Source organism: Tachyglossus aculeatus, chromosome 19 (genome assembly GCF_015852505.1).
Source record: "Tachyglossus aculeatus isolate mTacAcu1 chromosome 19, mTacAcu1.pri, whole genome shotgun sequence".
NCBI lineage: Eukaryota > Metazoa > Chordata > Mammalia > Monotremata > Tachyglossidae > Tachyglossus > Tachyglossus aculeatus.
The window spans coordinates 25,293,894-25,319,334 of NC_052084.1; the positions used below are offsets into that span (position 1 = coordinate 25,293,894).

General features: G+C 50.1%; 1 protein-coding gene across 1 annotated transcript; it reads right to left on the reverse strand.

Moving 5' to 3' along the window:
- Positions 1-4,584: 4,584 nt before the first annotated feature.
- ZBTB24 (zinc finger and BTB domain containing 24) lies at positions 4,585-23,012 on the reverse strand. The gene is made up of 7 exons (XM_038760877.1): positions 22,991-23,012; positions 20,238-20,916; positions 19,984-20,151; positions 18,041-18,124; positions 15,081-15,164; positions 11,734-11,815; positions 4,585-5,639 (listed from the first exon to the last, which is right to left on the reverse strand). Exons 2-7 carry the CDS (start codon positions 20,896-20,898, stop codon positions 5,099-5,101), a joined length of 1,620 nt encoding a protein of 539 aa, XP_038616805.1. The 5' UTR covers positions 20,899-20,916; positions 22,991-23,012; the 3' UTR covers positions 4,585-5,098.
- Between the last annotated feature and the right edge of the window lie 2,429 nt (positions 23,013-25,441).

Sequence of the window (25,441 nt, forward strand, 5' to 3'; positions counted from 1 at the left end):
TGAGCGCTTCCCGAGTACGGAGCACTGTACTGAACGCACATTTTGTGGTGGGCAGAGAATACGTCTGTCCTTGGCACACAGCGCGTGCGCGCGCGCTCAAATATACCACCGATGGCTGCACGATAAAATACTATAAATGGTTTCATGCACCAGTTGAGGTATTTATTGAGCGCTTCCTGTGTGCTGGCACACAGCACGTGCGCGCGCTCAAATATACCACCGATGGCTGCGCGATAAAATATTAGAAATGGTTTCACGCACCAGTTGAGGTGTTTATTGAGTGCTTCCTGTGTGCGGAGCACTGTACTGAACGCACATTTTGGGGTGGGCAGAGAATACATCTGTTCTCAGCACACAGCGTGCGTGCGCTCAAATATACCACCGATGGCTGCATGATAAAATATTAGAAATGGTTTCACGCGCCAGTTGAGGTATTTATTGAGCGCTTCCCGTGTGCGGAGCACTGTACTGAACGCACATTTTGTGGTGGGCAGAGAATACGTCTGTCCCCGGCACACAGCGCGTGCGCGCGCGCTCAAATATACCACCGATGGATGTACGATAAAATAATATAAATGGTTTCACTCACCAGTTGAGGTATTTATTGAGCGCTTCCCGAGTGCGGAGCACTGTACTGAACGCACATTTTGGGGTGGGCAGAGAATACGTCTGTCCCCAGGACACAGCACGTGCGCTCAAATATACCACCGATGGATGCACGATAAAATAATATAAATGGTTTCACGCACCAGTTGAGGTATTTATTGAGCGCTTCCCGAGTGCGGAGCACTGTACTGAACGCACATTTTGGGGTGGGCAGAGAATACGTCTGTCCTTGGCACACAGCACATGCACACGCGCTCAAATATACCACCGATGGATGTACGGTAAAATAATATAAATGGTTTCACTCACCAGTTGAGCTATTTATTGAGCGCTTCCCGTGCGCTGGCACACAGCGCGTGCGCGATAAAATATTAGAAATGGTTTCACGCACCAGTTGAGGCAGAGCATTGATCGGAGCACGGATTTTAATCGTTCTTACGATTGTGCGATTTTGTGCGGTGGGAACACAATCCGTGTCAGAGGAATGAGGACACATCCCGGGTACTTCGGGCGCCACGTTTCCCCGCAACTTCCGTAAGGATCCGACTGTGGATTTTCCCGTTGTCACCAAATCGCTCCCGGTGTTCCTTTCCCGGACCGTTGCTTCCCAACGCGACGAAAATCCCGCCGAGTTCCCCGGCGGTCAACGGGGAAGGTCCGTCCCGCACAACGGAGCGCCGACTGCGGGCTTCCCGTTTCATCCCGTTCCCGATCAATGCTTCCAAACGCGACGAAAATCCCGCCGAGTTCCCCGGCGGTCGACGGGGAAGGTCCGTCCCGCACAATGGAGCGCCGACTGCGGGCTTCCCGTTTCATCCCGTTCCCATTCAATGCTTCCAAACGCGACGAAAATCCCGTCGAGTTCCCGGGCGGTCGACGGGGAAGGTCCGTCCCGCACAACGGAGCACCAACTGCGGGCTTCCCGTTTCATCCCGTTCCCAATCGACGCTTCCAAACGCGACGAAAATCCCGCCGAGTTCCCCGGCGGTCGACGGGGAAGGTCCGTCCCGCACAACGGAGCACCGACCGCGGGCTTCCCGTTTCATCCCGTTCCCGATCAACGCTTCCAAATGTGATGAAAATCCCGCCGAGTTCCCGGGCGGTCAACGGGAAAGGTAAGTCCTGCACAACGGAGCGCCGACTGCGGGGTTTCCGTTTCATCCCGTTCCCGATCAACGCTTCCAAACGCAACGAAAATCCCGCCGAGTTCCCGGGCGGTCAACGGGGAAGGTCCGTCACGCACAACTGAGCGCCAACTGCGGGCTTCCCGTTTCATCCCATTCCCATTCATCCCTTCCAAACGCAACGAAAATCCCGTCGAGTTCCCCGGCGGTCAATGGGAAAGGTCCGTCCCGCACAACTGAGCACCGACTGCGGGGTTCCCGTTTCATCCCGTTCCCAATCAACGCTTCCAACCGCGACGAAAATCCCGCCGAGTTCCTCGGCGGTCAACGGGGAAGGTCCGTCCTGCACAACGGAGCGCCGACTGCGGGCTTCCCGTTTCATCCCGTTCCCAATCAATGCTTCCCAACGTGACGAAAATCCCGTCGAGTTCCCGGGCGGTCAATGGGAAAGGTCCGTCCCGCACAACTGAGCACCGACTGCGGGGTTCCCGTTTCATCCCGTTCCCGATCAACGCTTCCAAACGCGACGAAAATCCCGCCGAGTTCCTCGGCGGTCAACGGGGAAGGTCCATCCTGCACAACGGAGCGCCGACTGCGGGCTTCCCGTTTCATCCCATTCCCTATCAATGCTTCCAAACGCAACCAAAATCCCGCCGAGTTCCTCAGCGGTCAATGGGGAAGGTCCGTCCTGCACAACGGAGCGCCGACTGCGGGCTTCCCGTTTCATCCCGTTCCCAATCAATGCTTCTAAATGCGACGAAAATCCCGCCGAGTTCCTCGGCGGTCGACGGGGAAGGTCCGTCCCGCACAACTGAGCGCCGACTGTGGGGTTCCCGTTTCATCCCGTTCCCAATCAATGCTTCCCAACGCAACGAAAATCCCGCCGAGTTCCTCGGTGGTCAACGGGGAAGGTCCATCCCGCACAACTGAGAGCCGACTGCGGGCTTCCCGTTTCATCCCGTTCCCATTCAATGCTTCCAAACGCGACGAAAATCCCGTCGAGTTCCCGGGCGGTCGACGGGGAAGGTCCATCCCGCACAACTGAGCGCCGACTGCGGGCTTCCCGTTTCATCCCGTTCCCTATCAATGCTTCCAAACGCGACGAAAATCCCGCCGAGTTCCCGGGCGGTCAACGGGGAAGGTCCGTCCCGCACAACTGAGCGCCGACTGCGGGCTTCCCGTTTCATCCCGTTCCCAATCAATGCTTCCAACCGCGACGAAAATCCCGCCGAGTTCCCGGGCGGTCAATGGGAAAGGTAAGTCCTGCACAACGGAGCGCCGACTGCGGGGTTTCCGTTTCATCCCGTTCCCAATCAACGCTTCCAAACGCAACGAAAATCCCGCCGAGTTCCCGGGTGGTCAACGGGGAAGGTCCGTCACGCACAACTGAGCGCCAACTGCGGGCTTCCCGTTTCATCCCATTCCCATTCATCCCTTCCAAACGCAACGAAAATCCCGTCGAGTTCCCCGGCGGTCAATGGGAAAGGTCCGTCCCGCACAACTGAGCACCGACTGCGGGGTTCCCGTTTCATCCCGTTCCCAATCAATGCTTCCAACCGCGACGAAAATCCCGCTGAGTTCCTCGGCGGTCAACGGGGAAGGTCCGTCCCGCACAACGGAGTGCCGACTGCGGGCTTCCCATTTCATCCCGTTCCCAATCAATGCTTCCAAACGCGACGAAAATCCCGCCGAGTTCCCCGGCGGTCAACGGGGAAGGTCCGTCCCGCACAACGGAGCGCCGACTGCGGGCTTCCCGTTTCATCCCGTTCCCTATCAACGCTTCCAAACGCGACGAAAATCCCGCCGAGTTCCTCGGCGGTCGACGGGGAAGGTCCGTCCCGCACAACGGAGCGCCGACTGCGGGCTTCCCGTTTCATCCCATTCCCAATCAACGCTTCCAAACGCGACGAAAATCCCGCCGAGTTCCTCGGCGGTCGACGGGGAAGGTCCGTCCCGCACAACGGAGCGCCGACTGCGGGCTTCCCGTTTCATCCCGTTCCCAATCAATGCTTCCCAACGCGACGAAAATCCCGCCGAGTTCCTCGGCGGTCAACGGGGAAGGTCCGTCCTGCACAACGGAGCGCCGACTGAGGGCTTCCCGGAGTGATTTTATCTCATCCCGTTCCCAATCGAGGGATCGCATCCGCACGTCGCACCCGACACGGTGACATCCGCGCGGGGCCACCAGGACTCCCCAGCTCCTCCGGATTTTTGCGGAAAAATCGCGTTCCCGATAATTCAAGGAGCGCGGCTCCTTCGCCACGGTTCCCGGCGTTAGGGAACTCGGGCCTCGGCCAGGAATTGTTCCAAATTGGAATTACGGTATCTTGGTTTTTTTTTTAACGTCTGTCTTCCCTCCCGGTGCCGAAGCAGCGCTACTTATTAAGCGCTTCCTAAGCACTGCGCTAAACGCCGGGAGAGAGGATATCGGCGGAAATCGGTCCCAGGCCCCGTCCCCGGCGAGTTTCGCGATTCCCGACGCGGAAAGGGCGGTCCAACCGAGGGATGCGGCGTTTGCCGAGTTGGATGGGAAATACACGACGAACCGGAATCACGCCGCTAGAAGGACGGTCAGGCCGAAGGGCGAAACGGGAAATATCCGACAGACGGGATTTCATCCGAGAGCCGGTTCTCGGACGATAATCCCCGCGAATTTCAACGCACGCTGCCGACGGAAGTCCGTGCGATGGCGTTCCTCGGCACACCGCGGGTTACCGCGGTCGACCGGCGGTGCTCCCCTTCCCGGGAAGCCCTCCGCGCGTCCGGGACGGGAAGCGTTCCCCCTTCGGAAAAGCGGATGATGAGTGGTTCTCGAACGATAATCCCCGTGAATTTCATCGCACGCTGACGACGGAAGTCCGTGCCATCGCGTTCCTCGGTTACCGCGGTCGATCGGCGGTGCTCCCCTTCCCGGGAAGCCCTCCGCGCGTCCGGGACGGGAAGCGTTCCCCCTTCGGAAAAGCGGATGACGAGCGGTTCTCGGACGATAATCCCCGCGAATTTCAACGCACGCTGACGACGGAAGTCCGTGCCATCGCGTTCCTCGGTTACCGCGGTCGATCGGCGGTGCTCCCCTTCCCGGGAAGCCCTCCGCGCGTCCGGGACGGGAAGCGTTCCCCCTTCGGAAAAGCGGATGATGAGGGCGTTTTAGAAGCGCTTACTAGGGCTGTCCCGCGTGGGGCTCCCGGCTTAATCCCCGTCGTCCGGATGAGGTCGCCGAGGCCCGGGGAAGCGACCCGCCCCAAGTCCCGGGGCCGAGGCGGGATTTGAACCCGCGACCTCCGACTCCCGAGCCCGGGCTCCTTCCGCCGAGCCGCTTCTCCAAGTCGGCCGGCCGGCGGACCGGACCGTCGGGGCGGCCAGCCGGTCTACGGCCGGGCGGCGTCCGGCTCCCCGGTAAGGTGGATGGCCTGGAGCGTCGCCGCGTCGGGCCGACACGGCTCCCGGGTCGGCTCCGGGGGTAAACCGAGGTCTCCTCCGGCTACCGCGATGACGTGGAGCGGCCCGGGCTGGGCGCTCTCCGGCCGGGCCGAGAGGATCAGAGTCCGCAGCTGCTCCGCGCCGGGATCCGCGCCGGGATCCGCGGCGACGAGGCCCATTCCCGGCCCGGGACCCGGCGCGAAGTCCGTCACCAGGAGTTGGATCTCCGGCTCGGCGGCGGCCAGTTGGTATTCCTGGAGCTGGAGCCCGTTCCGCGCCTCGTCGGGATCCCCGCCGCCCTCCGGGAGACGCCGCTCTTTCCCGTGGATCTTGCGGTGGGCCTTCAGGTTGTCCGGCCGGGAGAACTGCACGTGGCATTCCGGGCAGGAGAAGGGCTTCTTGCCGGTGTGCAAGATACAGTGGCGTCTCTTGGCGCTGGAATCGGAGAAGGACTTCCCGCAGATTCCGCACGAGTACGGCTTTTCCCCTCTGGAAGACAGCGGTTGGGAGGGAGACGGGAGGAGGAGGAGGAGAAAAGGCAGAAAGGGATCCCGTTATTCCTAAGAATAATAATAATAATGATGATGATGATGGCATTTGTTAAGCGCTTACTATGTGCCGAGCACTGTTCTAAGCGCCGAGGAGGTGACAAGGTGGTGAGGTTGTCCCCCGGGGGGCTCCCAGCCTTCACCCCCATTTTCCAGATGAGGTCACTGAGGCTCAGAGAAGTGGCTCGCCCAAGGTCACACAGCGGACGTGTGGTGGAGTTTTGGTTTTCTTTTGTTAGGACGTTTGGTTTGGTTCCCCGTCTCCCCCTTTTAGACCGTGAGCCCGCCGGTGGGTAGGGCCCGTCTCTAGATGTTGCCAATTTGTCCTTCCCAAGCGCTTAGTACAGTGCCCTGCACGTAGTAAGCGCTCAATAAATACGATTGATGAGGAGGAGGAGTCGGGATTCGAACCCATGACCTCCGACTCCAAAGCCCGGGCTCTTTCCACCGAGCCGCGCTCCTAGGCCGTGAGCCCGCCGTCGGGTTGGGCCTGTCTCTAGATGTTGCTGACCTGTCCTTCCAAAGCGCTTAGTACAGTGCTCTGCACATAGTAAGCGCTCAATACGATTGATGAGGAGGAGGAGGAGGAGTCGGGACTCGAACCCATGACCTCCGACTCCAAAGCCCGGGCTCTTTCCACCGAGCCGCGCTCCTAGGCCGTGAGCCCGCCGTCGGGTTGGGCCTGTCTCTAGATGTTGCTGACCTGTCCTTCCGAAGCGCTTAGTACAGTGCTCTGCACATAGTAAGCGCTCAATAAATACGATTGATGATGATGAGGAGGAGGAGGAGTCGGGATTCGAACCCATGACCTCCAACTCCAAAGCCCCGGCTCTTTCCACCGAGCCGCGCTCCTAGGCCGTGAGCCCGCCGTCGGGTTGGGCCCGTCTCTAGATGTTGCCGACCTGTCCTTCCCAAGCGCTCAGTACAGTGCTCTGCACACGGTAAGCGCTCGATAAATACGATCGATGATGATGGAGGAGTCGGGATTCGAACCCATGACCTCCGACTCCAAAGCCCCGGCTCTTTCCACCGAGCCGCGCTCCTAGGCCGTGAGCCCCCGTCGGGTTGGGCCTGTCTCTAGATGTTGCTGACCTGTCCTTCCCAAGCGCTTAGTCCAGTGCTCTGCACATAGTAAGCGCTCAATAAATACGATTGATGATGATGAGGAGGAGGAGTTGGGATTCGAACCCATGACCCCCGACTCCAAAGCCCTGGCCCTTTCCACCGAGCCGCGCTCCTAGGCCGTGAGCCTGCCGTCGGGTTGGGCCCGTCTCTAGACGTTGCCGACCTGTCCTTCCCAAGCGCTCAGTACAGTGCTCTGCACACGGTAAGCGCTCCCCCCCATCTTACCTCCTTCCCTTCCCCACTGCACCTGTACATATGTATATCCCGGCTCCACTAATTGTCAGCTGTGTGACCTTGGGCAAGTCACTTCACTTCTCTGTGCCTCAGTTATCTGTAAAATGGGGATGAAGACTGTGAGCCCCTCGTGGGACAACCTGATCACCTTGTAACCTCACCAGCGCTTAGAACAGTGCTTTGCACATAGTAAGCGCTTAATAAATGCCATTATTATTATTATTATTATATATGTTTGTACATATTTATTGCTCAATTTATTTATTTTACTTGTACATGTCTATTCTATTTATTTTATTTTGTTAGTATGTTTGGTCTTGTTCTCTGTCTCCCCCTTCTAGACCGTGAGCCCACTGTTGGGTAGGGACCGTCTCTAGATGCTGCCAACCTGTCCTCCCCAAGCGCTCAGTACAGTGCTCTGCACATAGGAAGCGCTCAATAAATACGATTGATGATGATAGGAGGAGTCGGGATTCGAACCCATGACCTCCGACTCCAAAGCCCCGGCTCTTTCCACCGAGCCGCGCTCCTAGGCCGTGAGCCCGCCGTCGGGTTGGGCCCGTCTCTAGATGCTGCCGACCTGTCCTTCCCAAGCGCTTAGTACAGTGCTCTGCACGTAGTAAGCGCTCAATAAATACGATTGATAAGGAGGAGGAGGAGGAGTCGGGATTCGAACCCATGACCTCCGACTCCAAAGCCCGGGCTCTTTCCACCGAGCCGCGCTCCTAGGCCGTGAGCCCGCCGTCGGGTTGGGCCCGTCTCTAGATGCTGCCGACCTGTCCTTCCCAAGCGCTCAGTCCAGTGCTCTGCACACAGTAAGCGCTCAATAAATACGATTGATGATGATGAGGAGGAGGAGTCGGGATTCGAACCTATGACCTCCGACTCCAAAGCCCAGGCTCTTTCCACTGAGCCACGCTCCTAGACCCTGAGCCCGCCGTCGGGTTGGGCCCCTGATGTTGCCGACCCGTCCATCCCAAGCGCTCAGTACAGTGCTCCGCACACGGGAAGCGCTCAATAAATACGACCGAACAAATGAGTGGCTGGGAGATTCCCAGACCGACGCGTGGCTCGGCGGCAAGCGCCCGGGCTTCGGAGTCGGAGGACGCGGGTTCAAATGCTGACTCTCCGCCAGACGACTCCCTTCGCTTCTCGGGGCCTCAGTTCCCTCATCTGGAAGATGGGGATGAACGCCGGATCGCCTCGGCACCTCCCCGGCGCTTACAACGGTGCTTTGCGCATAGTAATCAATCAATCAATCGCATTTATTGAGCGCTTACTGTGGGCAGAGCACTGTACTAAGCGCTTGGGCAGTCCAAGTTGGCAACGTATAGAGACGGTCCCTCCCCGACAGCGGGCTCACGGTCTAAAAGGGGGAGACGGAGAACAAAACCAAGCATACTAACAAAATAAAATAAATAGGATAGATATGTGCAAGTAAAATAAATAAATAGAGTAATAAATATGTACAAACATATACACATATATACAGGTAATTTACAGGTAATCTAAAAGGGGGAGACGGAGAACAAAACCAAGCATACTAACAAAATAAAATAAATAGGATAGATATGTACAAGTAAAATAAATAGAGTAATAAATATCTACAAACATATACACATAGATACAGGTAATTTACAGGTAATCTAAAAGTGGGAGACGGAGAACAAAACCAAGCATACTAACAAAATAAAATAAATAGGATAGATATGTACAAGTAAAATAAATAGAGTAATAAATATGTATAAACATATACACATATATACAGGTAATTTACAGGTAATCTAAAAGGGGGAGACAACAGAGAACAAAACCAAGCATACTAACAAAATAAAATAAATAGGATAGATAGGTACAAGTGAAATAAATAGAGTAATAAATATGTACAAACATATACACATATATACAGGTAATTTACAGGTAATCTAAAAGGGGGAGACAGAGAACAAAACCAAGCATACTAACAGAATAAAATAAATAGGATAGATAGGTACAAGTAAAATAAATAAATAGAGTAATAAATATGTACAAACATATACACATATATACAGGTAATTTACAGGTAATCTAAAAGGGGGAGACGGAGAACAAAACCAAGCATACTAACAAAATAAAATAAATAGGATAGATATGTACAAGTAAAATAAATAGAGTAATAAATATCTACAAACATATACACATAGATACAGGTAATTTACAGGTAATCTAAAAGTGGGAGACGGAGAACAAAACCAAGCATACTAACAAAATAAAATAAATAGGATAGATATGTACAAGTAAAATAAATAGAGTAATAAATATGTATAAACATATACACATATATACAGGTAATTTACAGGTAATCTAAAAGGGGGAGACAACAGAGAACAAAACCAAGCATACTAACAAAATAAAATAAATAGGATAGATAGGTACAAGTGAAATAAATAGAGTAATAAATATGTACAAACATATACACATATATACAGGTAATTTACAGGTAATCTAAAAGGGGGAGACAGAGAACAAAACCAAGCATACTAACAGAATAAAATAAATAGGATAGATAGGTACAAGTAAAATAAATAAATAGAGTAATAAATATGTACAAACATATACACATATATACAGGTAATTTACAGGTAATCTAAAAGGGGGAGACAGAGAACAAAACCAAGCATACTAACAAAATAAAATAAATGGGATAGATATGTACAAGTAAAATGAATAAATAGAGTAATAAATATGTACAAACATATACACATATATACAAGTAATTTACAGGTAATCTAAAAGGGGGAGACAGAGAACAAAACCAAGCATACTAACAGAATAAAATAAATAGGATAGATAGGTACAAGTAAAATAAATAGAGTAATAAATACGTATAAACATATACACATATATACAGGTAATTTACAGGTAATCTAAAAGGGGGAGACAGAGAACAAAACCAAGCATACTAACAGAATAAAATAAATAGGATAGATATGTACAAGTAAAATAAATAGAGTAATAAATATGTATAAACATATACACATATATACAGGTAATTTACAGGTAATCTAAAAGGGGGAGACAACAGAGAACAAAACCAAGCATACTAACAAAATAAAATAAATAGGATAGATAGGTACAAGTAAAATAAATAGAGTAATAAATATGTACAAGCATATACACATATATACAGGTAATTTACAGGTAATCTAAAAGGGGGAGACGGAGAACAAAACCAAGCATACTAACAGAATAAAATAAATAGGATAGATAGGTACAAGTAAAATAAATAAATAGAGTAATAAATATGTACAAACATATACACATATATACAGGTAATTTACAGGTAATCTAAAAGGGGGAGACAGAGAACAAAACCAAGCATACTAACAGAATAAAATAAATAGGATAGATATGTACAAGTAAAATAAATGAATAGAGTAATAAATATGCACAAACATATACACATATATACAGGTAATTTACAGGTAATCTAAAAGGGGGAGACAGAGAACAAAACCAAGCATACTAACAGAATAAAATAAATAGGATAGATAGGTACAAGTAAAATAAATAGAGTAATAAATATGTACAAACATATACACATATATACAGGTAATTTACAGGTAATCTAAAACGGGGAGACAGAGAACAAAACCAAGCATACTAACAGAATAAAATAAATAGGATAGATAGGTACAAGTAAAATAAATAGAGTAATAAATATGTACAAACATATACACATATATACAGGTAATTTACAGGTAATCTAAAACGGGGAGACAGAGAACAAAACCAAGCATACTAACAGAATAAAATAAATAGGATAGATAGGTACAAGTAAAATAAACAGAGTAATAAATATGTACAAACATATACACATATATACAGGTAATTTACAGGTAATCTAAAAGGGGGAGACAGAGAACAAAACCAAGCATACTAACAGAATAAAATAAATAGGATAGATAGGTACAAGTAAAATAAATAGAGTAATAAACATATACAAACATATACACATATATACAGGTAATTTCCAGGTAATGCAGGTAATTTCCAGGTAATGCAGGTAATTTCCAGGTAATGCAGGTGATTTCCAGGTAATGCAGGTGATTTACAGGTAATTTACAGGTAATGCAGGTAATTTCCAGGTAACGCAGGTAATTTACAGGTAAGGCGGGTAATTTACAGGTAAGGCGGGTAATTTCCAAGTAATGCAGATAATTTCCAGGTAATGCAGGTAATTTCCAGGTAATGCAGGTAATTTCCAGGTAATGCAGGTAATTTCCAGGTAATGGAGGTAATTTCCAGGTAATGGAGGTAATTTACAGGTAATGCAGGTAATTTATAGGTAATGCAGGTAATTTACAGGTAATGCAGGTAATTTCCAGGTAATGCAGGTAATTTCCAGGTAATGCAGGTAATTTCCAGGTAATGCAGGTAATTTACAGGTAATGGAGGTAATTTACAGGTAATGGAGGTAATTTCCAGGTAATGCAGGTAATTTCCAGGTAATGCAGGTAATTTACAGGTAATTTCCAGGTAATGCAGGTAATTTCCAGGTAATGCAGGTAATTTCCAGGTAATGGAGGTAATTTCCAGGTAATGGAGGTAATTTACAGGTATATACAGGTAATATACAGTTATTATTAGTATTATTATTATTAGACGCGACTCGTTAAATGCCGCCAAGGCCGTACCGGTGGATTCTGATGTGCGTCTGGAGGGAACTTTTGGCCGTGAAAGATTTGCCGCAGATTTCGCACGTGAATGGCTTCTCGCCTAGAAGGAGGAAGAAGAGACGGTTTCCGGCGTAAATCGGAATTCCCGTAAACGTTCAGCTCGCCGCCGACGGCGAGAAAGAGACGGTGAGCCCGCGGGCCGGTGGGGACCGTCTTGGACTTCCCAAGCGCTTAGTACAGTGCTCTGCACACAGCAAGCGCTCAATAAATGCGATTGATTGCGGTTATCAATCAATCAATCGCATTTATTGAGCGCTTGCTGTGTGCAGAGCACTGTACTAAGCGCTTGGGAAGTACAAATTGGCTATCGCTACTGCAGCGCGGCCCGGCGGGGCGAGCCCGGGCTTTGGAGTCGGAGGCCGCGGGTTCAAATCCCGGCTCCTCGCCGGCTGGGTCTGCGCCTCAGTGGCCTCATCCGGAAAATGGGGGTGAAGACCGGGAGCCCCCCGTGGGGACGACCTGATAATAATAATGATGATGATGGCATTTGTTAAGCGCTTACTATGTGCGGAGCACTGTTCTAAGCGCTGGGGAGGTGACAAGGGGATCAGGTGGTCCCACGGGGGGCTCACAGTCTTCATCCCCATTTTACAGATGAGATAACTGAGGCACAGAGAATTATAACAATAATGATGATGGCATTTATTAAGCGCTTACCATGTGCAAAGCACTGTTCTAAGCGCTGGGGAGGTGACAGGGCGATCAGGTGGTCCCCCGGGGGGCTCACAGTTTTCATCCCCATTTTCCAGATGAGGGAACTGAGGCCCAGAGAAGGGAAGTGACTCGCCCCAAGTCACCCAGCTGACAGTTGGCGGAGCCGGGATTTGAACCCGTGACCTCTGACTCCAAAGCCTGGGCTCTTTAATAATAATAATGGCATTTATTAAGCGCTTACTATGCGCAGAGCACTGTTTTAAGTGTTGCGGAGGTGACAAGGTGATCAGGCCGTCCCACGGGGGGCTCACAGTTTTCATCCCCATTTTCCAGATGAGGGAACTGAGGCACAGAGAAGTGAAGTGACTTGCCCAAAGTCACGCAATGATAATGAGTAATAATAATAATAATAATAATGATGATGGTATTTGTTAAGCGCTTACTATGTGCAAAGGACTGTTCTAAGCGCTGGGGAGGTGACAAGGTGATCAGGTTGTCTCACGGGGGGCTCACAGTCTTAATCCCCATTTTCCAGATGAGGGAACTGAGGCACAGAGAAGTGAAGTGACTTGCCCAAAGTCACACAATGATAATGACGAATAATAATAATCATAATGATGGTATTTGTTAAGCGCTCACTATGTGCCAAGCACTGTTCTAAGCGCTGGGGAGGTGACAAGGTGATCAGGCTGTCCCATGGGGGGCTCACAGTTTTCATCCCCATTTTCCAGATGAGGGAACTGAGGCACAGAGAAGTGAAGAGACTTGCCCAAAGTCACGCAATGATAATGACGAATAATAATAATAATGATGATGGTATTTGTTAAGCGCTTACTATGTGCCAAGCACTGTTCTAAGCGCTGGGGAGGTGATCAGGTGGTCCCACGGTGGGGGCTCACAGCTTTCAACCCCATTTTACAGATCGCCTTGTCACCTCCCAGGCGCTTAGAACGGTGCTTTGCACATAGTAAGCGCTTAATAAGCGCACCTGTATATATGTTTGTACATATTTATTACTCTATTTATTTTACTTGTACATATCTATTCTATTTATTTTATTCTGTTAGTCTGTTTGGTTTTGTTCTCGGTCTCCCCCTTTTAGACCGTGAGCCCACTGTTGGGTAGGGACCGTCTCTATATGTTGCCAACTTGGACTTCCCAAGCGCTTAGCACAGTGCTCTGCGCACAGTAAGCGCTCGATAAATACGATTGATTGATTGATTGATCGATCGATTTGAAAGTTCGTCTTCCCCAACTAGACTGTAAGATCCTTCGGGGCCGGCAACTCGCCTACCTCGTCTAGAGCAGCAGCGTGGCTCAGTGGAAAGCGCCCGGGCTCGGGAGTCCGAGGTCCCGGGTAAGCGCTCAATAAATACGATCGATTGATCGATTAATAAATGCCATCACCATCATCATTAAGTCGAGTCATTTGGCCTTGAAGAAAGTCATCCGCCTCCCTTCCCGGTGCCGGAAACTGGCTTGTTCGGAAGTGGCCACGCTCATCACCAATCGTCATCAATCGTATTTATCGAGCGCTTCCTATGTGCAGAGCACTGTACTAAGCGCTTGGGAAGGACAAATTGGCAACATAGAGAGACGGTCCCGACCCAGCAGTGGGCTCACAGTCTAAAAGCTCATCCGTAGCTTACAAAAAAATACGGCTTCTAGGAGCCTCGGATCCCAAAACGACGGGCGGGATGAGGTTTTCCCGCCCAGGCATCCCATCGCTCCGCCGCGCAAACCCCATTTTCGCCGGCCGGTTTCAATCAATCGTATTTATCGAGCGCTTACTGTGTGCAGAGCACTGTACTAAGCGCTTGGGAAGTACACACAGAGACAGTCCCTGCCCAACAGCGGGCTCCCAGTCTAAAAGTCTAAAAGTTTCTGCCAATTCCGGCCCCCGGGCGCGCTCCGGAAATAAAAATTCAGCTCCGGCGGCGGGAAGCTTGCGCAGAGGGGGTAGGTTAAGGAGGCAAATGGGAAAAGTTCAGGTCGCCGCGATAATAATAATAATAATAATTGGCATTTGCTTCCTATGTGCCAAGCCCTGTTCTAAGCGCTGGCAGGGTGATCAGGTTGTCCCACGAGGGGCTCACGGTCTTAATCCCCATTTTACAGATGAGGTAACTGAGGCCCAGGGAAGCTCCCCTCCTCCAGGAGGCCTTCCCAGACTGAGCCCCTTCCTTCCTCTCCCCCTCGTCCCCCTCTCCATCCCCCCATCTTACCTCCTTCCCTTCCCCACAGCACCTGTATATATGGATATATGGTTGTACATATTTATTAACTCTATTTATTTATTTATTCATTTATTTCACTTGCACATTTCTATCCTATTTATTTTATTTTGTTGGTATGTTTGGTTCTGTTCTCTGTCTCCCCCTTTTAGACCGTGAGCCCACTGGTGGGTAGGGACCGTCTCTATGTGTTGCCAATTTGTACTTCCCAAGCGCTTAGTACAGCGCTCTGCACATAGTAAGCGCTCAATAAACACGATTGATTGATTGATTGATTAAGCGACTTGCCCAAGATCACACAGCAGACACGTGGCGGAGTCGGCATTCGAACCCAGGACCTCGGCCTCCAAAGCCCGGGCTCTTCCCACTGAGCCACGCCGCCTCTCTGTCCACGCGGGCGTAGTGGACGCCGCTTACCCGTATGCGTCCTTAGGTGCTTCTTTAACTGGGAGGCGTCCATAAATTTGCGATGGCAGTGGTTGCATTCCGGGAGCGCGCGGCCTGGTCGGGAAAAATATAGAAGAGATCTCAGTGCGCGTGTGCTTCCGCTGCGGGACGGATCTGAGTTCAAAGAACCCCGTTAATAATAATAATAATTATTATAATAATAATAAAATTTATAATTTGTATTTATATTTTTATATATATTTATTTATATTTATAATAATAATAATTTGTTAAGCGCTTACTATGTCATCATCATCATCAATCGTATTTATTGAGCGCTTGCTATGTGCAGAGCACTGTACTAAGCGCTTGGGAAGGACAAATTGGCAACATCGAGAGACGGTCCCTACCCACCAGCGGGCTCACGGTCTAAAAGGGGGAGACAGAGAACAAAACCAAATATACTAACAAAATAAAATAGATATGTACCAGTAAAATAAATAAATAGAGTAATACTATGTGCAGAGCACTGTTCTAGACTGTGAGCCCGCTGTTGGGTAGGGACTGTCTCTATATGTTGCCAACTTGGACATCCCAAGCGCTTAGTACAGTGCTCTGCACACAGTAAGCGCTCAATAAATATGATTGATTGATTGATTGACTATATGTTGCCAACTTGTCCTTCCCAAGCGCTTAGTACAGTGCTCTGCACACAGTAAGCGCGCAATAAATACGACTGATTGTTCTAAGTGCCAGGGAGGGCTCAGTGGAAAAGAGCCCAGGCTTTGGAGTCCGAGGTCACGGGTTCAAATCCCGACTCCGCCAACGGTCAGCAGCGCTAGTCCCCATTTTACAGACGAGGTAACCGAGGCCCAGAGAAGTGACTTGCCTGAAGTCACACGGCTGACAGTTGGCGGAGTCGGGATTTGAACCCACGGCCTCGGACTCCAAACGCTGTGAGCCCGCCATGGGACAGCCTGCTCACCTTGTCACCTCCCCGGCGCTTAGAACGGTGCTTTGCACATAGTAAGCGCTTAATAAATACCATCAGGACCGTCTCTGTTGCCAATTTGTACTTCCCAAGCGCTTAGTCCAGTGCTCTGCACATAGTAAGCGCTCAAAAAATACGATGATGATGACGATGATTATTACAAGGTGATCAGGTGGTCCCACGGGGGGGGCTCCCAGCCTTCACCCCCATTTTCCAGATGAGGTCACTGAGGCCCGGAGAAGTGAAGTGACCTGCCCAGGGTCACACAGCGGACAAAATACGATTGATTGATTGATTGATTGATTGATTGATTGAAGTGGCAGGACCGGGATTAGAACCCAGGCCCGCCCGACTCCCGGGAGCAGCTCTATCCACTGGACCACGCCGCTTCTTCTCACTGAAGAATGAGAGAGGAATGCTTCTCCTCTGCACATAGTAAGCGCTCAATAAATACGATTGATGATGATGATTGAGACGCCAATCAATCGTATTTATTGAGCGCTTACTATGTGCAGAGCACTGTACTAAGCGCTTGGGAAGTACAAATTGGCAACACATAGAGACAGTCCCTACCCACCAGTGGGCTCACAGTCTAAAAGGGGGAGACAGAGAACAGAACCAAACATACCAACAAAATAAAATAGGATAGAAATGTACAAGTAAAATAAATAATAAATAGAGTAATAAATATGTACAACCATATATACATATATACAGGTATAGACTCCAGAAGCTAAACCGAGTAACCGTATTATTAATAACAACTGGGGCCTTTGCGAAGCGCTTACTACGGGAAAAAGCACTGTACTAAACACCGGTACCAATCAATCGTATTTACTGAGCGCTTACTGTGTGCAGAGCACTGTACTAAGCGCTCGGGAAGGACGAGCTGGCAACATATAGAGACGGTCTCAAGTATCGCGCCGATGATGATCGCGTTGGACACGGTCCTTGTCCCTGGCTCACGAGGGAGGAGGATTCCATCCCCGTTTCACAAAACAGGACACCGAGGCGAAGTGACCTGCCCAAGGTCACGCTGCGGACGGGCGGTGAAGTGGGATTTGAACTCGGGCCCCGTGGGTCTTAGCCCCAAATTCTTTCCACCGGACCACGACGCTTCCCTTTCCGTTTCTTTTATTCACTCATTCCATCGTATTTATTGAGCGCTTACTGTGTGCAGAGCACTGGATAATAATAATAATAATAATGACGGCATTTATTAAGCGCTTACTATGTGCAACGCGCTGTTCTAAGCGCCGGGGCGATACACAAGGTCATCAGGCGGCCCCACGGGGGGCTCCCAGCCTTCATCCCCGTTCTCCGGATGGGGTCACTGAGGCCCGGAGAAGTGAAGCGACTTGCCCAGGGTCACCCGGCGGGGCCGGGATTCGAATCCGCGACCTCCGACTCGAAGGTCCGGGCTCTTTCCGCCGAGCCACGCCGCTTCTCTGCCGAAACTAATTTAGCGACGGAGGAGACCGGCTCTCTCGCATTCCCGACGGCACGCGTTTTTAAAATCGACATTTCATTATTTACACACCACTAATCCCAGTGGGGTCAGGGGACCTGGCTTTTAAAGCTTTCCAATTCAGCACGTCCAAACAATAGTTATAATAATGGTATTTGTTAAGCGCTTACTACGTGCAGAGCACCGTTCAAAGCGCCCGATCTTCTTCATACCCATTTAGGCCTAAATTTCCACCCATCGCCACACCGTTATTCCCGTTTCCGAGAAGCAGCGCGGCTCAGCGGAAAGAGTCGGGGGTCGCGGGTTCAAATCCCGGCTCCGCCGACTGTCAGCTGGGTGACTGTGGGCAGGTCCCTTCACTTCTCTGGGCCTCGGTTCCCTCATCTGGAAAATGGGGAGGAAGACTGGGAGCCCCCCGGGCGACCACCTGATCACCCCGTCACCTCCCCGGCGCTCAGAACGGTGCTTGGCACATAGTAAGCGCCTAATAAATACCATTATTATTATTATTATTCTCCACCTTCCTCATACCTGTATGAACTCGGTAATGACTCTTTAATTGCCTCTTCTGGCTGTAATATTTGCCACACTGATCACAGGTGAACGACTTCTGCCCTGCAAAAAATAAGAAAAAAAAAATATGGAGAAATTACCAAAAGCGGTAAAACTAAAGATGACCGTTCTACCGATACTGCGGAAGACATAACTGATCCCTGAAAACTACGGCTTAAATCAAGATGCTGTGAATTGGAACCAACTGTCACGTACAGGACGATGTTATAATTGCAAATTACATTTAGTTTATACATGCACACATATACATGCACGTACACGTATACGTAAACATATGCATATAAATACACATATTTATACATACACACAAACACACACATGCACGCACATACATACATACATACATATATACACACACATGTATAAACTATATTTAGTTTTTATGTGCACATGCACACACATATATACATGTAAATATATATACATGCACATACATATACACACATATACGTACACATACACACATACGTATAAGCTAAATTATATTTAGTTTATATATACACATAGACACATACATACATACACATAAATATATATATACACATAAGCACACATATATACACATATATCTACATATCCATACATTTATACACATATACATGCACGCACACATATATACATATATGTATAAATTATATTTAGCTTATACACACACATACACACACACATATGCATACATACATATATACACACATGCATAAACTATATTTAGCTTATATGTGCACATGCATACACATATATACATGTAAATGTATATACATGCACACACATATACACACACATACGTATAAGCTAAATTATATTTAGTTTATATATACACATAGACATATACATACATATAAATATATATATATATACACATAAGCATATGTATATACACATATATGTACATATCCACACATCTATACACATATAATGCACGCACACATATATACATATATGTATAAATTATATTTAGTTTATACACACATACATATACACATATATGCATGCACGTACACAAATATGTGTATATATATGCATATATATATACACACACACATACATACACACATATAGAATTTACAATGTGTAATTGTAAAGAATAACGTCACAATGGAGAAGCAGCGTGGCTCAGTGGAAAGAGCCCGGGCTTTGGAGTCAGGGGTCGTGGGTTCAAATCCCGACTCCGCCAACGGTCAGCCAGGGGACTTTGGGCAAGTCGCTTTGCTTCTCCGGGCCTCGGTTCCCTCCTCTGGAAAATGGGGATGAAGACTGGGAGCCCGCCCGTGGGGCCACCCGACCACCCTGTAACCTCCCCAGCGCTCGGCACAGAGTAAGCGCTTAATAAATGCCATTATTATTATTGGGCAAGTCACCTCATTCCTCTGGGCCTCAGTTCCCCCATCTATAAATCGGGGATGAAGACCGTGAGCCCCCCGTTGATCAGGGACGACCTGATAACCTTGTATCAGCGATTGGGAAGCGCTTAGTACAGTACATATTTATTACTCTATTTATTTATTTTACTTGTACATATCTATCCTATTTATTTTATTTTGTTGGTATGTTTGGTTTTGTTCTCCGTCTCCCCCTTTCAGACTGTGAGCCCTCTGCTGGGTAGGGACTGTCTCTATATGTTGCCAACTTGTACTTCCCATAGTAAGTGCTCAATAAATACGATTGATGATGACGCTCTGCACATAGTAAGCGCTCAATAAATACGATCGATGATGATTGGGACGTAGTAAGCGCTTCATACCGTTATCACTGCTAATAACGATGATAATAACAGCATTCCTTAAGCGCTTACAACGTGCAAAGCACCGCGCGTTCAGCCCCGCCGCTTCTCCGGTCACCGCGCCCTCCGAACCCGCCCCGCCCTCTCCGTGCCTCGTTTTCCCCCCCGCTCGGCCCCGTACCCGTGTGCAGGCTCATGTGCTCCACGAGCGAGTGCTTGGTGGTGAGCGCCTTGCCGCAGACGGTGCAGGCGTACGGCCGCTCCCCGGTGTGCATCCGCGTGTGCACCAGGAGGGAATGCTTCTGGGAGAAGCCCTTGCCGCACTCGCCGCACTGGAACGGCCGCTCCCCTGCAACGGAGGACGGGGAAAATCAGCCGGCCGGGGGCCGGGAGAGGCGGCCGGCGGCCGGCGGCCCGCGGCGGCGGGGGGCTCACCCGTGTGACTCCGGCGGTGGACGGCCAGGAAGTGACGGTACTTGAACACGCGGCCGCAGTCCTCGCAGCGGGCGCCGCCGCCACGCCGCCTTCCCGCCGCGGCGTCGTCGCCGTCGCCGTCGCCGTCGAGCTTATAGTCCCTGAGCCGGACGGAGCGGCGCGTCCTCCTCCGGCCGGGGCCGCGGGCCTCCCGGTCCGGCTGGGCCCGGCCGGGCCCGGCGTCCCCCGGCGGCCCCTTCCTCGGCCGCCCCCGCTTGCCGCCGGGCCCGCCGGGCCGGGCCGCGTAGGCCTCGGCCAGGTCCTTGACCTGCAGCAGCCGGGCGGCGGCCAGGACGTGGCGGCCCCGCGGCCGGCTGGCCCGGAGGCAGCCCGTGTAGACGAAGTCCAGGAGGAGGCCGAAGGCGTCGGCCGGGGGGCCCTCCAGCGCGTAGACGGGCCGGGCCGCCTCGCCCTCGGCGGCGAACAGGGCCGCGAAGTAGTCGCTGCTGGCGGCCAGCAGCGCCTTGTGGGCCCGGAAGGGCACGTCCTCCACCAGCAGCGTCACGTCGCACAGGAAGCCCCGCCGCCGCTGCTCCTCCAGCCCGGCCACGATGGTGTCGCGGTGGGCGCGGGAGCGGATCACCACCGGCTCCTCCGGGGCGTCGCCACCATCGCCTTCCATTCTCGCCTCGGTCGCGGCCTGAAAACACGGGGGGGGTCATCGTCGATCGTACTTAGCGAGCGCTTACTACGTGCAGAGCGCTGTGCTAAGCGCTTGGGAAGTCCAAATTGGCAACGTATAGAGACGGTCCCTACCCGACAGCGGGCTCACGGTCTAGGAGGGGGAGACGGAGGACAAAACCAAACATACTCACAAAATACAATAAATAGAATAGAGATGGACAAGTAAAAAAATCGTATTTAGCGAGCGCTTACTGTGGGCAGAGCGCTGGACTAAGCGCTTGGGAAGGACAAGTCGGCAACATCTAGAGACGGGCCCGACCCGACGGCGGGCTCACGGTCTAAAAGGGGGAGATGGAGGACAAAGCCGAACATACTCGCGAAATAAAATAAATAGAATTAAGGTAAATAGAGTAACAAATATGTACAAACATATACAGGTGTGGGGAAGGGAAGGAGGTAAGGTGGGGGGGATGGAGAGGGGGACGAGGGGGAGAGGAAGGAAGGGGCTCAGTCTGGGAAGGCCTCCTGGAGGAGGGGAGCTCTCGGCAGGGCCTTGAAGGGAGGAAGAGAGCGAGCTTGGCGGAGGGGCAGAGGGATTGGGGGCATTCCGGGCCCGGGGGATTGATCATCATCAATCGCGTGCAGAGCACTGTACTAAGCGCTTGGGAAGGACAAATTGGCAACATATAGAGACAGTCCCTACCCAACAGTGGGCTCACGGTCTAAAAGGGGGAGACAGAGGACAAAACCAAACGTACTAACAAAATAAAATAAATAGAATAGATAGGTACAAGTAAGATAAATAAATAGGGCAATAAAATATATGTACAAACATATATACATATATACAGGTGCCGTGGGGAAGGGAAGGAGGTAAGATGGGGGGGATGGAGAGGGGGACGAGGGGGAGAGGAGGGAAGGGGCTCAGTGTGGGAAGGCCTCCTGGAGGAGGGGAGCTCTCGGCAGGGCCTTGAAGGGAGGAAGAGAGCGAGCTTGGCGGAGGGGCGGAGGGATTGGGGGCATTCCGGGCCCGGGGGATTGATCATCATCAATCGCGTGCAGAGCACTGTACTAAGCGCTTGGGAAGGACAAACTGGCGGTCCCGGGCTTCAGCCCCATCTTCCAGATGAGGTCACCGGGGCCCAGAGAAGTGACTTGCCGGCTGACGGGCGGCGGAGCCGGGATCGGAACCCGCGACCTCGGCCTCCAAAGGCCCGGCTCTTTCCGCTGAGCCCCGCTGCTTCGCCCTCCCGTGTAAGCCGTTCGATCGTATTTATTGAGCGCTTACTGCGCACGGTCACTTGACTGATTTACCCTATTCCTTCCTTCCTCCATCCCCTCCATCTTACCTCCTTCCCTTCCCCACAGCACCTGGATATATGGATATATGTTTGTACGTATTTATTACTCTATTTATTTATTTTACTTGTACATATCTATTCTATGTATTTTATTTTGTTAGTATGTTTGGTTTTGTTCTCTGTCTCCCCCTTTCAGACCGTGAGCCCACTGTTGGGTAGGGACTGTCTCTAGATGTTGCCAATTTGTACTTCCCGAGCGCTTAGTACAGTGCTCTGCACATAGTAAGCGCTCAATAAATACGATTGATGATGATGACGATGATGATTCATTTTACTTGTACATATCTATTCTATTTTATTTTGTTAGTATGTTTGGTTTTGTTCTCTGTCTCCCCCTTTCAGACCGTGAGCCCACTGTTGGGTAGGGACTGTCTCTAGATGTTGCCAATTTGTACTTCCCGAGCGCTTAGTACAGTGCTCTGCACATAGTAAGCGCTCAATAAATACGATTGATGATGATGATGATGATTCATTTTACTTGTACATATCTATTCTATTTTATTTTGTTAGTATGTTTGGTTTTGTCATCTGTCTCCCCCTTTTAGACTGTGAGCCCACTGTTGGGTAGGGGCCATCTCTATGTGTTGCCAACTTGTACTTCCCAAGCGCTTAGTACACTGCTCTGCACACAGTAAGCGCTCAATAAATACAATTGATTGATTGATTGATTTGAAAGTTTGTCTTCCCCAACTAGACTGCAAGATCCTTTGGGGCAGGGAACTCACCTACCTCGTCTAGAGAAGCAGAGTGGCTCAGCGGAAAGCGCCCGGGCTTGGGAGTCCGAGGTCACGGGTTCGAATCTCAGCTCCGCCACTCGGCAGCTGGGTGACTCTGGGCGTGTCGCTTCACTTCTCTGGGCCTCAGTCCCCTGATCTGGAAAATGGGGATGAAGACTGGGAGCCCCCCATAGGACGACCGGATCAGTCTGTATCCCTGCCGGCGCTTAGAGCGGCGCTTTGCACATAGTAAGCACTTAAACCATTCTATTTATTTTGTTAATGACGCACATCTAGCTTCACTTCTATTTATTCTGATGACTTGGCACCTGTTCACGTTTTGTTTTGTCGTCCGTCTCCCCCTTCAAGACCGGGAGCCCATTATTGGGGAGGGACCATCTCTAGATGTTGCCGACTTGGACTTCCCAAGCGCTCAGTACAGTGCTCTGCGCACAGTAAGCGCTCACTAAATATGATTGAATGAATGAATGAATGAATAGGGACCATCTCTAGATGTTGCCGACTTGGGCTTCCCAAGCGCTCAGTACAGTGCTCTGCACACAGTAAGCGCTCAATGAATATGACTGAATGAATGAATGAATGAATAGGGACCATCTCTAGATGTTGCCGACTTGGACTTCCCAAGCGCTCAGTACAGTGCTCTGCACACGGTAAGTGCTCAATAAATACGATTGAATGAATGAACAGGGACCGTCTCTAGATGTTGCCGATGGACTTCCCAAGCGCTCGGTACAGTGCTCTGCGCACAGTAAGCGCTCAATAAATACGATTGGATGAATGAATGAATAGGGACTGCCTCTAGATGTTGCCGACTGGGACTTCCCAAGCGCTCAGTATAGTGCTCTGCGCACAGTAAGCGCTCAATAAATACGATTGGATGAATGAATGGAGACTGCCTCTAGATGTTGCCGACTGGGACTTCCCAAGCGCTCAGTACAGTGCTCTGCACACAATAAGTGCTCAATAAATACGACAATGAATGAATGAATATGGACCATCTCTTCATGTTGCCGACTTGGACTTCCCAAGCGCTCGGTACAGTGCTCTGCGCACAGTAAGCGCTCAATAAATATGATTGAATGAATGAATGAATAGGGACCGTATCTAGCTGTTGCCGACTTGGACTTCCCAAGTGCTTAGTCCAGTGCTCTGCGCACAGTAAGCGCTCAATAAATACCACTGAATGAATGAATGAATAGGGACCATCTCTAGATGTTGCCAACTTGGACTTCCCAAGCGCTCAGGACGGTGCTCTGCGCACAGTAAGCGCTCAATAAATACAATGGAATGAATGAATCAATAGGTACCGCCTCTAGATGTTGCCCACTTTCACTTCCCAAGTGCTTATTACAGTGTTCTGCGCACAGTAAGCGCTCAATAAATATGACTGAATGAATGAATAGGGACAGTCTCTAGATGCTGCCGACTTGGACTTCCGACTTGGACTTCCCAAGCGCTCAGTCCAGTGCTTTGCGCACAGTGAGCGCTCAATAAATACGACTGACTGAATGAATGAATAAATGACATTATTATTATTATTATCATTATTAGTCTACTCTCCTAAGCGCCTAATCCTGCCACGATCAACAACAAATTCTATCGATTAATTGATTGACGGGCTTATTAAAGGACTCTGCACCCAGAGGGTGTAAAATAAATTCTATTATTACCATCCCACTATTAGCCCCTAATATTCAAACACCACCGACAAGGATCGGCCGAAAACTTGGGTGGCAACTGGAATAAACACCCCTACTCTCGAACGTCCCCATTTTAAGTATGCCCCTCATTGGGCTTCCCAAGCGCTCAGTCCAGTGCCCTGCACACAGGAAGCGCTCAATAAATACGACGGAATGAATGATTGTCTCTGTTGCAGAACTGTCCTTCCCAAGCGCTTAGCCCAGTGCTCTGCACACAGGAAGCGCTCAATAAATACGATGGCATGAATGATTGTCTCTGTTGCAGAACTGTCCTTTCCAAGCGCTTAGTACAGTGCTCTGCACCCCGTCAGCGCCCGATAAATACGATTGAATTGGATGACAACAACTGTACAACTGGCAATTGTATATGTTGCCAACTTGTCCTTCCCAAGCGCTTAGTACAGTGCTCTGCACCCAGTAAGTGCTCAATAAATACGACTGAATGAATGAATGAATGAAAGAAAGAAAACGTACAGTGCTCTGCACCCACTAAGCGCTCAATAAATACAATTGAATGAATGAGTGGATGAATGAAAATGTATTGAGTGCTCACTGGGTGCAGAGCACTGGACTAAGCGCTTGGGAAAGCACTGAGTCCAACTGCAGCAGCGTGGCTTAGTGGAAAGAGCCCGGGCTCTGGAGTCAGAGGTCCTGGGTTCAAATCCCGGCTCCGCCGCTTGTCGGCTGGGTGACTTTGGGCGAGTCACTTCGCTTCTCTGGGCCTCAGTTCCCTCATCTGGAAA